The sequence below is a fragment of the Dasypus novemcinctus genome, chromosome 3 (assembly GCF_030445035.2).
Source record: "Dasypus novemcinctus isolate mDasNov1 chromosome 3, mDasNov1.1.hap2, whole genome shotgun sequence".
Taxonomy (NCBI): Eukaryota; Metazoa; Chordata; class Mammalia; order Cingulata; family Dasypodidae; genus Dasypus; species Dasypus novemcinctus.
Window position 1 is genome coordinate 158930505 of NC_080675.1, and position 14130 is coordinate 158944634.

General features: G+C 45.9%; 1 protein-coding gene across 1 annotated transcript in view; it reads left to right on the top strand.

Annotated features, from left to right (window-relative positions):
* The first annotated feature begins 447 nt into the window (after positions 1–447).
* Positions 448–14130, top strand: part of FAM169B (Protein) — a 105591-nt gene continuing 91908 nt past the window's right edge. Inside the window, exon 1 of the mRNA XM_058294639.2 lies at positions 448–1630. Coding sequence (XP_058150622.1) covers positions 1600–1630 — 31 coding nt within the window. The 5' untranslated portion in view covers positions 448–1599. The remainder of the gene's footprint in view (positions 1631–14130) is intronic.

Below are 14130 nucleotides of genomic sequence, written 5' to 3' on the forward strand. Positions count from 1 at the left end.
TCCACTAGAAAGTAATCTCTATGAGGGCAGGGTTGTATCTTTTGTTCATGCTGAATTCCTAGAATCTAGAATAGTGCCCCTTATACAGTAAGGTCCTAATAAGTGTTGAGTGAGGGCATGGGATTTAGAGGAAGTAAGTGTCCTTGAAAGCCATTGCCCAGGATGCTCTGCATTTTCAAACTTCCAAAAAGTGACTCAAGGGTCTCTCTAAAAGTGGCGTCGAACTCTGGAGTCCACTAAGAGTGCCTACTATAATAATATTGTATGATGAAAGTGGAATGGGATCATTTTTCATTTCCTACACTGGGTGTCCTGTTTTTCCGCAGGTCGGTTGCTCAAGATTGGATACCCAGTAGGGAGGGCTGGAAGGTTCTATTTGCTGGAGTCAGGGGGGCAGAGGACAACGCAGGCAAATGAGTTTGAAGCCTGCCCTAGGGGCAGAGGCTCCGAGGGGCTGAGCTTGCAGTGGTCAAGTTCAGAAGGACAAACTTCAGGGCTGTCAACCAGAGAGGAGGTGAGGGCAAGCTGACCACAGGCCCTTAGGTTCAAAGGCCGTTGGCATTTTAAACCACCCCTGTTCCCTGCCTCCCCCATAAAACAAACAAAAAACACCTTGAAAAAAGTCAAGAAGAAGAAATACCAGGGGACCTTTCCTTGAAATTTTCAGTATTCCAAATGAGTACCAACTTCAACATTTAATTAATAAGAGTGTTAGGTGTCAGGAAAAGCCAGCACATTACAGTTGTCAGTAAAAAAATGTGAAAGACTGAAATGGGCAGAAAAGATTGCTGAATTTTCTGGGCTGTGCTTGCCTTTCCTTGTCTTTGGGCTATTTTTCACCTGTGTAAATTGTAAACCAGGGAAAATGCAAACGATTCTTGTGGCAGAGAAATGGAAACAAACTCTGTCTGGTGGAGTTGTAGTTGGTTATTGCTGGATATTGACTAGTCTTGCAACTATTTATTTAATCATTCCTGACAGCCTCTGGGAGTGTGTGGTTTGATTCCACTTTGAACCCGTTGCAATATCTGCTGAATCCCGCCTTATTGAGTGAAATAAAATCGTTGACGTATGTTCATTTGTATTTGTATTTTCCAACAACGACAGAAGTCATCCTGAATACAGCTCCTCGAAAAAGTTTTCTAGTGAGCTCCCGGGCTGCCCACGGGAACCCCCCCGCCGTGGGGTTAGCCCCCTATCCTCGCCTCGCCAAAGCGGGACAAGGCAGCGGGGCGCCGGGTCTCCTCGCAGGAGGACGCGGGGTGGTGGTGGGGCCGGACAGTTTCGTCCTCCCTCAAATGATGGGGAATCGTAACTACGCCTAGGCTGCCAAGTCTGGAGCCAAGGTGGGGCGAACGCGCTTCGCACAGTGAGGAGCGCGGGGCGCCGACCGGTCGGCCTGCGCAGCTGTGGCCCCCGAGCGAGGGGGTGGGTGACGGGGCAGCCCCGGGGGAAGGGGGGGGAGAAACCCCAGGGGAGGGAACTCGGGAGAGGGCAGCCCCGGGGACAGACTCCGGGGAGGGGGCGGGAGCGCCTCCGAGGGAGGGGTCGCGGAGAGCGCGGGACGCGGCGGGACGCGGCGCCGCGGGAGCGGGGAGCATGGAGGCCGAGGCCGCCCGCGGAGCCGCAGGTAAGCCGAGCCGCCCGCGCCCGCCCGCTCGCCCTCCCCGCGTCTCGGGTTTCAGGGGCCCGGCCCGCCCGACAGCGCCCGCGCCCCCGCGCGGATCCCGGCAGTTAACCCACGGCGGGTCGGGAACCTTTTCCCGCCGGGGACGCGCCGGGCGGGCGAGCCTGCCGGGCAGCCCCCAGGCAAACGGGGACGGGCAAGAAATGACCGAGGGAGCCGGAGGGGGAACCGCCGGACTTGAACTCCACGCGCGCCCCGGCCCGGGCACCTGGTCTGACCGGGCTTTGCTCACGGCTTTCCCCGTGCGTCCCCGGAATCCCCGGGCGTCGGGGCCGCCGGTCCGGGCTCGCCTCCAGGCTTGGCAGCGCGGGTGCGCTCCCCGCCTGCTCAGAGCCCTGGTGGCCTCGTCCGTGAAATGGACACCGGGTCGGGGATGGGGGCGAGGCGGGCATTGCGGGCTGGGGCTCCGGTGACGTCGAGCGCCCCTTCCGCAGCCTCTCCGGGACGGCCGGGGTGGGGAAGGTCGCTGGAGCGGGGGCTCGAGGGGTCTGGATCGAGGCACGCGCCCCGGGGTCCTGGGCGGTGCCATCCCCTAACCTCTCCCGGGAGAACGAGACGAAGCCGGTGCGACCTGGGTATCCTGTCGCACACGTCAGGCCACCGCGAGGCCCCTGGCCCCAGGTGGCCGGCCCTGCCCACACGAGTAGCCAGACCTCAGAATGGCCACGTTCTCGCCCCGCACATCTCTGTAAGAGAAAAGCAAATCTTACAGAGGCTCTACTGCCATTATTGGAAGCCACAGCCATGACTTACTTTTATGGACAGCGTGATATAAAAGCTGTGACTAAGGTGTTTTTCTTCTAACTTTAGGTGAGCGGCAGCATTGTTAACCAGCGAAGGTGGCCATATGGTGTGCATTAGCGAAAGTTTTAATTGCTGTAGAGATTGAGAGAGGATTTTGTTTTTACTTTTGAAGGTGGAGATTTTACTTTTTTTTCTTTTTTCTTTTCTTTCCCTTTGGCCCTTTTCATGAGTGGTTCCAGGTTACATGTTGGAGTACTGAGAAAAAGGAAAAAAAAGTGACTTGGTCTTTTGATCACTTATTCCTTGTCTCTAAAATGGGGAAGACTGCCTACTTAAGGGTTTATGGTACAGAAATATTTCATAGATATTTAATCATTGAGCATCTGTACAGAGAGATGCTCAGTCTATGCTGCTTGCCACCCGGTTCCCCCTAGAAGTGATACTATGAGTCAAAGAATTCCTCTGAGCTGCTGCCTTAAATCTGGGCTTATTTTACCAGCCTCATTCCATTTTGATGGAAAAAAATGAATGGTAATTTCATCTTTGGGAAAAGTATTGTTGGCCCAAAATGGTTTAAAGATTTTCCCGTATTTGTCTCAGCATTTGCTGTGGCTTTGATGGTCACCAATGGCTTGATGACACACAGCAGTTGAGTATAAATCATTCCCACATGTGCTAGATGGTAATGGATTGAATTTTCACACAGCGGAGTCCTTGCTCAAGCTTTTATAGCCCAATTTCCAAAAAGGGCTCGAGCAGTGCATGGTTACCTGGGAATCATTTCCCTTTGAGCAAGGAAACATTCAACTATGAATTGCACTTTCTGGTAAGGCTGCATGCATCCTGTTTCCCCATGAACTTGACTACTGAAACAAAGCGGGAGTCTGGCTTCCGGTGGCTCTGTCTTTGAGTGAGGCTGCTCAGGGTTGGTGTGTTTGGTTGCGAAGGGTTGCAAATGGTGCCTTTGGGATAACACCCAGTAATTTCATCCTTCCGATCCCTTCTTGATGTGCCTTAGGGACACTGCACCCCATCTAGATTTCAGTAAGTTTCTATGCGGATGAGTGTGTGTTAACATATATAACAAATTTTCCCATTTTTAACCAATTATAGGTATAGAATTCAGTGATATTAATTACATTCACAATATTGTGCTACTATGACCATTATCCATTACTAAAACTTTCTCATCACCCCAAACAGAAATTCTGTATCTTTTAAGCAATATCCTCCCAATCCCCTTCCTTTGCCCCCTACTCCCAGCCCCTGGTAACCTGCTGTATTTTCTTTTCTGAGTCTATGGATGTGATAGTTTGAGACTATATATATAGTTGAGCCTGCATGTACCCCAGAGTCGTGTTCTTAAAGCTGGTCCATTCGAAGCTGATTAAAACAATGAATTTACTTATTCTGGGTATTTCATAAAAAGGAAATCATACCGTATTCATTTTATGTCTGGCTTATTTCACTCAACAGGATGTAGTCAAGGTTCATCCATGTTGTAGTGTATCAGACGATTCTATTGTATGGCAATACCACATTTTTTTTTTAAAGAAGGTTGTTGGAATTTTTTTTAAATTTATTTTTTATTTACTTCTCTCCCTTTCCCACCCTCCCCCCCAGTTGTCTGCTCTTCTGTGTCCATTCGCTGTGTGTTCTTCTGTGTCTGCTTGCATTCTTGTTCACGGCACTGGGAGTCTGTGTCTCTTTTTGTTACATCATCTTGCTGCATCAGCTCTCTGTATATGTGGTGCCACTCCTGGGCAGGCTGCACTTTTTTCACACGGGGCGGCTCTCCTTACGGGGCTCACTCCTTGCACGTGGGGCTCCCCTACATGGGGGACACCCCTGCGTGGCATGGCACTCCTGGCGCGCATCAGCACTGCGTGTGGGCCAGCTCACCACATGGGTCAGGAGGCCCTGGGTTTGAACCCTGGAGCTCCCATGTGGTAGGTGGATGCTCTATCAGTTGAGCCAAATCCACTTACCTGGCTATATCACATTTTATCTGTTTATCTGTTGATGGACACCTGGGTTTCTACCATCTATACGTGTTTCTTTTAAAATGATTATTTCAAATATTATGCATGAAGTGGAGATTTATTAATTGAATTATTTCACATTGCTTGCTTTACATTTTTTTCTGTTTGTGTGTTTTAAAATTCCCTGATGCTGAAGATCTTAAGTCCCACCAAACCACCAGCTGCTGTCATTTCAGCTTCAAGTATAGTGGAAGGAAACAAATTCAGATGTGGCTGGTTTGGGTGCCAGGTCTGTTACCTCCTTCATTCTTTACTTTGGACTTCCTTCATGTGTGCAATAGGAATTGACTTCTTTGTAAGGATTAAATGAAAGCCTGTACATAAGAGCCAGCTTCTGGGCCTCCCAGGCTAGTAGACATGTGCTCTTCCTTCTCTTCCCCTCCTGTAGTTGAACTTGTGGTAGACACTGAGAAGCCCATTTATTTTGGCCCTTCCCCCTACTGTTCACCCACAAAACTGAAGCATTTGCAAGAATTGTCTATTTTATGATCTTCATTTAGGAAGTCGGTTTGGTGTGTCGATTTTGGAAAGTTAGGTGTTCAACAGTTTGCACTGGCAATAAAGCAGAGAGAGCTGATAGAACAGAAAGCTAGCAAGCAAGCAGGAAAGTCAAGAGTGACTCAGAAGCTTGGGTTTGGAGCACGAGGCCAGTGGTAATGCCAGTGAAGGAACCAACGACTCTCAAGAGGGAGTAAACATGATGTGATCCAGACAGAGTGATTTCAGACTATTTTAGGACAGTCCTCCCATTGGAGATACTGGAAAGTTAGAACTAGCTCCAGATCATGGGAGGAAATGCAAGCTGAGAAGTCTAGAAAGGTCAGAACTCTGTTGGACACCTCAGTTACTGAGTGAAGAGAGCAGAGAAGACAGAAGCTTGAAGAAGTGAGGTGCTGAGGACAGAGGCAGAAAGCTCAGAGCACAGAGAAGGACAATGAGCTTGTGAGCTGTGGACCCCGAAGAGGAGAAATCAGGAAGCAGAGATGCCAGCGTGCAGGGCCTGGTGCTGCAAGAAGGAGCATCAGGAGAAGGGAGAGGCTAGAAGGGAAGATGTCCATATGTCACAACACACTGAAGGGGGCTGGGCCCAGATGCTGTTTCAGAAGGGGTCACAGGGACAAAAGAGGGTAAAGGCCAAAAATGAGGTGGTGGTAAGGGTGAAGGCGGGTGGCTTTTCCCCTTGTGGTTTTGGGTGGAGGTGGCTTGAATCCATTTTTGGTAATCTAACCTATGGAGCTCTTTGCTGTGTTCAAGCATTATTCTAAGGTCTTCCCAAGCATTGCCTTATGTAAATAAATTGTCAGTGAAGGGTCTGTTATTATCCCCTTTTTGCTAGTGAGGAAACCGAGGCACCTAGATGAAATAACTTGCCCAAGGCCGCCTGGCCAGTAAGTGACCACGCTAGGATTCATATGGGGGGGTATGTGTGTGGTCTGACTCCCCGGAGAAAGGAGCCTGTTCTGAGGGTGAAGTTAAAAGTGGAAGGAAATAAAGCTCCTAAAGAGAGGGTCTCTTTCCTCAGAGACATTCTCATGTTAACACAGAACTTCTAAAAATTTCAAACACTCCCATGGAACTTCGGCCATTTTGGTCTTCCCCAGTGCTAGGTGTAGATCTAGATCCATAGGGGAACGTGGACGTCACATCCCCCAGACATGGCAGGTCTGGGGATCTCAGTTCCTGGGGAGCAGGTAACATTGAGGGGCGGTAAGCAGGGGGACTGGACAGGCCTCAGCACAGGGATTGCTGCAACTAACTGCCTTTGTGGCCCTCAGCCAGTCTCCCTTCATCAGGAGGGATTGGGAAGGGTGAGGCAGCCCCTAAAAGCCCACCTGGCTGTGAAGGTTGTCACTGCCGCGGCTGGCTTTCCTTTCTACTCGCCAAGACTGTAGCCTCTCTGAGGGCAGGTCTTTCGGCCTCTAGTGCCTTGCATGTGCTTGGCACACAGTAGGCGCTCCATGAGTGTCACACGGACGAGCCATTTCCTTTTAGATGTCAGCAAGGACACTTGATTGGTTCTGTGGCTGAATGCAGGATTGCTGGGAGGAATTTTTGTACAGTTTGGGTTTATCAGGATGTGGGTTGGTGCAAGCTGGCTTCCCACCCTCAGGGCAGGTGCCTCTGGTCACCACCCCCTCCCAGAATATCTTTCCAGGAGGTCCCAATCTCCTGGGTGGTCTGGGTCCCAGGTGAGTGCGGCTGGCCTGGGCATTTTGTATACCACTCTTCTGTTTGACTTTGATTCCTTGGTACGTGATGAACTAGAATCAAAACCATTTTTACTATGGGCAGTTCTTGTTCATTTCCATTTCTAGACGTCTACTTTAATGCATTGTCCTGACTGTATTAAGGGGGTCCCCATGCCTGAGGCTGGGCCTGGAGACCTTGGGTGTGCTGATCCCTTGGGTGAGCCGGCTCTGTTAGGTCAGCCTGGGGGAGGGGGGCAGTGGTCACAGAGCGGTTCTTTCTGACCTTTGAAACCGTCGTCTGGTGACCCGCTGGGTGGCCTTTGCTGGGTCCCTGGCAGCAGCTGGCTCTGGCTCTCTGATGACATTCATATTTGTAGCTCAGCCCTGGGAAGGCCCAAACAACTCCAAGGATTGCAGAAAAAGGCTGGGTTTCCTGTTGGGTTTTGCTGCATAGAAAGAAACTTATTAAAATGCCCCAGTCAGAGGCCCCCTTGTGTCATGTGAGGTTTAAAGTCAAGGTTGCACAGAGGCAGTTGCAGCTAAGAGACAGCCTGGAGCATCTGAAGGTCTGGGGCCTTTGCATAAATACTTATTAGGACTGGACAGCTGTGGTTTAGAAATGTCACGCCTTTTAAAGAGACAGTCCTCTGTTGTGGGTTTTCTTTTCTAAAGATGTGAGATCAGCCAACTTGAGGGGTGGGAACGGGCAGGGCACACAGTCTGTGTGACTTCAAAGGCCACTGTCTGTTGAAATCTGGTCACGTGCCCCCCCACCCCCATTCTGGTCTGTTCTCTTTGTCTTTTCTGGCTTACTGGGAGGTCATTTCATTTCCCTCCTAGGAAGACCCACTTAAAGCCATGCCTTTTGGCCCTCAAGGCACAGAAACCATCTCCCTGCTTCTTTGCTCCCCTAAAGCAGGGCAACCACAGGGCCCTCAGGATGAGGGCTGGGTGCCTGAGAGGGCATCTTGGGGCTGAGCTCTAGCCTTTGTAGACGGGGAGCTTCCATTCATACAGGGTGGGAGCTCCCAAGGCCTGAACTCCCTTAGACTGCTTGGTTTCCTTGACTTGCTGAAATTGAGATAAATGTGTTTTTATTGGAAACCAAGTCTCTAACCACTACTCACACATTCTGCCCCTCTTATTTCTTCATTGCGTTTGGCTAAAAAGAAACCCTCATCAAAGTCCCTGAATATGTCATTCAGTGGTTAGTGCTTGAGAAGTCAATGTTGCAGAGATTTCACCATTGCAGAAAACTTCCTCTCACAATTCCCCCATGAGCCGGACTCTGTTATGCTTAGCAGACCTATTTTGGTATATGTATGTGTGTAAAGAAAGGTGGCTAATGCCCAAAACAGCAAACTATAGCTGGTTTTTTGTGTAGACCTTTATGTTTTTGCGTGCTGCCCACATTTAGGCTATTAGAACATCTTGGAAAGAAATTTTTTTAAAGTTTTGTGTTTTGTGGAGGGCTTAATATTGCTTTATTGTGCACATGCATACTCCGCCTTCCAGGTAAAATAAATGGATATAAATTACATAATATATATATATTTGAATAAAAACACAAATAAACAAAATCTGTCTTTTTGCAAAACCATAGCCTAGTTACTTGCTAATGAATATCTGCTTCTTAATCTTAATTATTAAATATGATGAGTGATAGGTCTTGAGCACTGTTTCTGCCTCTCAGAGGCTCCTTCTGGGCAACGTATTAATGATAGTATGATAGCAGTGGCGGCTGTTACTTCTCAGGTCAGGTATTGCTGGATACTCTACGCAACTCAATCTGATTCTCTCAGCTTGATGTCTTGGTTGATACATTCCTGCAGAAAGCATGCTGTGTGTGTGGAGACTGCCCCCTCATCCAGACATGCAGTGGTGTGCAGATTTTCCCAGCTATTGTCCTCATCAGCACTTAGGGACACAGGCCATGGCTGTCTGCTTCTCCCTCCTTTCTCAACTCCCCTCTTCCCTGGGCCTCTGGGCCTCCCCACCCTCTGGGCTGTCCTGACTGCATCTTTTCTGGCTTTGCTTTTCTCCCCTGCACTTCAGGGAGGCCTCCCCAGGACTCCCCGCCCAGGCCCTCTCCATCACTCTCATCCTTCTCTTCCCTAGATCACTAGCCCTGCCCTCTCTCCAGAGGCCCGCTTTGACTTTCCGGTGCCTGCTGGAGGCTGCTGCTGCTCAAAAGAGCTACCAGTTGCCCAGGGTTTACTGGATACCAGGCCAATGACTGGCCAATGACTGTTGGCACCTTGTCTTAGGTAATTCTGACCCTCCTGTGGGTGGGTGTTGTTACTGTCATTCCATTGTATTACTCATACTGAAATTGCTTTAAAAATTCTCGAACTTGTGTGAATTTGACAAAATCCAATACCCTTTCATGATTAAAAACACTTAGAAAACCAGGGGCATAATCAATGTTCTTTTCTTGTGATGTGTTTGTCTGACTTTGAGACTTTGGTAGCAGGGTAATGCTGGCCACATTGAATGGGTTAGGAAGTATTCTCTCTTCAGTTTTTTTGAAAGACTGTCAGGAAGTATTGGTGTTAATTCTTTTTTTGTACATGAATATTTGTAGCAGCTTTATTTAATGTTAATTCTTTTTTGAAAGTTTAGTAGAATTCAGCAGTGAAGCCATCTCCTCCTGGACTTTTCTTCGTTGGGGGGTATTTGATGACTGGTTCAATCTCCTTACTTGTTTTAAGTCTATTGAGATTTTCTATTTCTTCTTGAGTCAGCTTGGGGAATTTGTGTGTTTTTAGGAACTTGTCCATTTCATCTAGGTTATCTAATTTGTTGGCATACAATTATTCATAGTATTCTCCTACAAATATTTTTATTTCCGTAAGGTCGGTAGTAGTGTCCTCATTTTAATTTCTGATTTCAGTTAGTATTTTCTCTCTTTTCTTTGTCAGCCTAGCTAAAGATTTATCAATTTTATTCATATTTTCAGAAAACCAAGTTTTGGATTGATTGTTTCTTGTTTTTCTACTGTATATTTCATTTACCTTCACTTTAATTTTTTTTATTTCCTTCCTTCTATTAAATTTGGGTTTAGTTTGCTCTTCTTTTTCTATTTCCTCAAGGTATGAAGTTAGGTTATTCAATTGAGATCTTTCTTGTTTTTTTGAGGTAGACATTCACAACTCCACTCTAGCGAAAAACTGTTATAATGTGCAATAAGAAACAAAACAGAACACTTATGATAGCAATTGGAAAATATAAAGTACCTAGGAATAAGTCTAACAAAAGAAAGTTATTGATTGAAAGATAATACAGAAGAGCTGAAGAGATGGACCTACTTTTTCATACTTAGGAAGACTCAGAAAAGACACCAATTCTTCCCAAACTGATCTAGGTATTTTATAAAATTCAAATCAAAATCCCAGTTATGTGTCCTTTGGAGCATATTCAAGAATTTATGGGAAGCAGACTTGGCCCAATGGATAGGGCATCCGCCTACTGCATGGGAGGTCTGCAGTTCAAAGCCAGGACCTCCTTGACCCGTGTGGAGCTGGCCCACGTGCAGTGCTGATGTGCGCATGGAGTGCCCTGCCATGCAGGGGTGTCCCCCGTGTACGGGAGCCCCATGTGCAAGGAGTGCGCCCTGTAAGGAGAGCCACCCATCGCGAAGGAAAGTCCAGCCTGCCCAGGAATGGAGCTGCAGACACGGAGGGCTGACACAGCAAGATGGCGCAACAAAAAGAGACACAGATTCCTGAGCCGCTGACAAGAATAGAAGCGGACACAGAACACACACAGAGAATTGACACAGAGAGCAGACAGCTGGGGGGGAGGGGGCGGGGGAAGGGAGAGAAATAAATACAAAATAAATAAATCTTTAAAAAAAAAAAGAATTTAGTAGATGATAAAACATTATTTTCCAGAGTGGTTGTGAAGCAGGCTAGTAAGATAGGAAATCAATAGATGGATCTGGAACCTGGCAGAGAGTCCACGTGGACATCAATAACCCCCAAAATGGCTGCTGGAAGACTCCCACTCCCCAAGATCCAGCCATCCAGAACAAAGACTTCCTCTGGAAGCCAGAGGAAGCCCCAGATATTTCCTAACGACTTTATCATTGGACCCTCATAAGGGATTGATGGGTGGGGTAACCAATCAAAACAGCAAACAGCTGAAACTCCTCCCCTGCCATTAGCAAAGGGGTGGAATAATTAACAGTTCAAAAAGGCAGGCACAGAGCCTGAGCTCTCGCTCTCGCACCCTCCCGCCTCTGGACCCATTCCTACCCTCTGTGCACCACTCTTGCCATTTTTCCTCTGCTACGTGGCCACACAAGTAAACCTGGACATTTGTAATCTATAATGGGAAATTGTAGCTTGTAAATTTTTTTTTTAAGATTTACTTTATTTCTTTATCTCCCCTCCCCCCAGTTGTCTGCTCTCTGTGTCTATTCACTGTGTGTTCTTCTTGCGTCCACTTGCATTATCTGGTTGCACTGGGAAACTGCATCTCTTTTTTGTTGCGTCATCTTGCTGCGTCAGCTCTCCATGTATGCAGTGCCACTCCTGGGTGCGCTGTGTTTTTTTCACATGGGGTGGCTCTCCTTGTAGGTCACACTCCTTGGGGCACCTCCTACACAGGGGCACCCCTGCATGGCACGCACTCTTGCATGTGGCAGCACTGCATGGGGGGGCTGCTTACCACATAGGTCAGGAAGCCCTGGGGATCAAACCCTGGATCCTCCATATGGTAGACGGATGCTCTATCATTTGAGCCATGTCTGTTTCCCTGTAGCTTGTAAATTAGCTCTCTTTATCACTGTTCACCCCCTTCCTCTGTACCTGAGACCTCTGATCTGTTATTTTCTCCCATTTCTTGTCCCTCCCTACCTGAATAAATTACTGGCCTAACTCACCTGACATGCTCTTGAAATTCATTTCTGCAGCATAGTCAAAGAAACTGGATAAAATCTGGTAACAGTTGCACCAGGTACACTTCCAATACAGCAGTGTATGCAGACTGCTGTTGCTCTGCAGTAGCTTTGCCAACTCATTTTTAATATAAGACTGATCTGGTGGGTAGGAAATTTTATCTCTTAGTTTGAACTTGCATTCCCCTGATTACTAATGAGGCTGATTATTTCGTAGATTATTGGCCATTCATGTTTCTCCTATGAAATTCTTGTTAAGGTTTTTTGCCTGTGAATGTTTATCATTAGTTTGCTTTTCCTTTTCTTTTGATTTGGTAATTCTTCATGTAGACTGGATGCTAATCCTTGTTCCTTATGTGTTGCAAATACCTTTTCCCAGTTTTGGTTCATCATTTCATTCTTTTTTTTTTTTTGGAGTCCTTTGAAGAATAGAAGTTTTTATCTTATCAGTTGTTTTTGGCTCTTGTTTAAGAAGTTTTTCTCTGCTTTAACAAAGGTATTCTGCTATAGATACTCTTTTATATATTCTTCCATAAGTCCCAAAGATTTGCCCTTCATATTAAAGTCCATAACCCATGTGGAAATGACTTTTGGATATGGTGTGAGGTAAGGATCCATTTTCATTTTCTTTCTATATGAATAACAAATTATTCCTGCATCAGATATTGTAAAGACCAGCCTTTCTCCACTGCTTTGAAGAGTCTCCTTTGTCATAAATCAGGTATCTGTCTCTGGGCTTTCAATTATATTTCCTTAGTCTGTTTGTGCTATTAGCACACAGTTGTTCTTGTTGGGTTTCTCCCCCCCTCCCCCATATTTCCCTATTTTTGCATATTGTGGGAAAGTGGACTTGGCCCAGTGGTTAGGGTGTCTGTCTACCACATGGGAGGTCCGTGGTTCAAACCTGGGCCTCCTTGACCCATGTGGAGCTGGCCCATGCGCAGTGCTGATGCACTCAAGGACTGCTGTGCCATGCAGGGGTGTCCCTGCGTAGGGGAGCCCCACGCACAAGTAGTGTGCCCCGTACCGAGAGCTGCCCAGCGCAAAAAAAAGTTCAGCCTGTCCAGGAATGGTGCCACACACACGGAGAGCTGACACAACAAGATGACACAACAAAACGAAACACAGATTCCTGTGCCGCTGACAACAACAGAAGTGGACAAAGAAGAACACGCAGCAAATAGACACAGAGAACAGACAACTGGGGTAGGGGGGGAAGAGGAGAGAAATTAAATAAATAAATCTTTTAAAAAATGCATATTGTGATAAAATTAACACAAAATTTGCCATTTTAACCACTTTAAATGTACATTTCAGTGGCATTACTTAGAGTCACAATTTGTGCAACCATCAGCACTATATACTTTCAAAACTTTTTCATCATCCCAAACAGGAACTCAGTACCCATTAAACAATAATTCTCCATTCCCCAGTCCACCCAGAGCACACAGTTTTAATTGCTGTACTTTTATATTGTCTTGGTAAAGGATGGGATGGGATAAATACACCTATCTAGTTCTTCTTTGGCAATGTCTTGGCATTGTTATTTGTTCTTTAAATAAATTTTAGAATCATTTTGTCAAGTATCATAGAAAACTCTGAGGGATTTTGATTGGGTGTACATAAAATGTATAGATCAGTTTTGGAAAAATTGATATCCTTTCTGAGTTTTCCTAATCATGAACAAATATCTTCATCTATTTAGATATTTTGTAATGTTCTTCAATCAATAACTTTTGTTTGATTTATTCCCAGGTACTTTATATGTTTTGTAACTGGTATCTCATTTTCTGTTTATTTATTTTCAACTGCATTTTTTAAATAGTTTGTGACTGTAATATAGAAATGAAAATGATATATTGCTTTTATGTCCAGGAGCTATAGTGTGTCTTTTGAATTCTAATAATTGGTTTGTTGATTCTTTTTAAAAAATATTGAGGTGAAATCCACATACAAAATTAATCATTTTGAAGTGAAAAATTCAGTGCATTGCAAATTTAGTACATTTGCAATGTTGTATAGCCATCACCTCTATCTGGTTTCAAAACATCTTCATGAGTCTCAAATAAAATCCCATACTCATTGAAGAGTTATGCCCTCCCCTCTCCTTTTCCTCCAGTCCCTGGCAACCACCATTCTGTTTCATGTTTCTATGGATATTTCATATAAACGGAATCATTTAATATGTGACTTTTGTGTGTGGTTTCTTGAACTTAGCATAAAATTTTCAAGGTTCATCTAGCTTGCAACAGTACTATTCATGGCTGACTAATATTCCATTTATTTTATGTGTCTATATATGTCTATATATCACAGTTTGTTTATCCATCCGTTGAGAACTCATAGGTTGTTTCCACCTTTTGCCTCTTGTGAACAGTGCCACTGTGAACATTTGTGTACAAGGATTTGTTTGAACGCTTCTTTTCATTACTCTTGGATGTATACTTGGGAGTGGAATTGCTGCATCATATGGTAATTCTATGTTTAACTTTTGGAGGAATCATCAGACTTTTCCTGCAGATCCTTTGGGTAGATAATCATCATCTTTGAATATTGACAGTCTTTTCT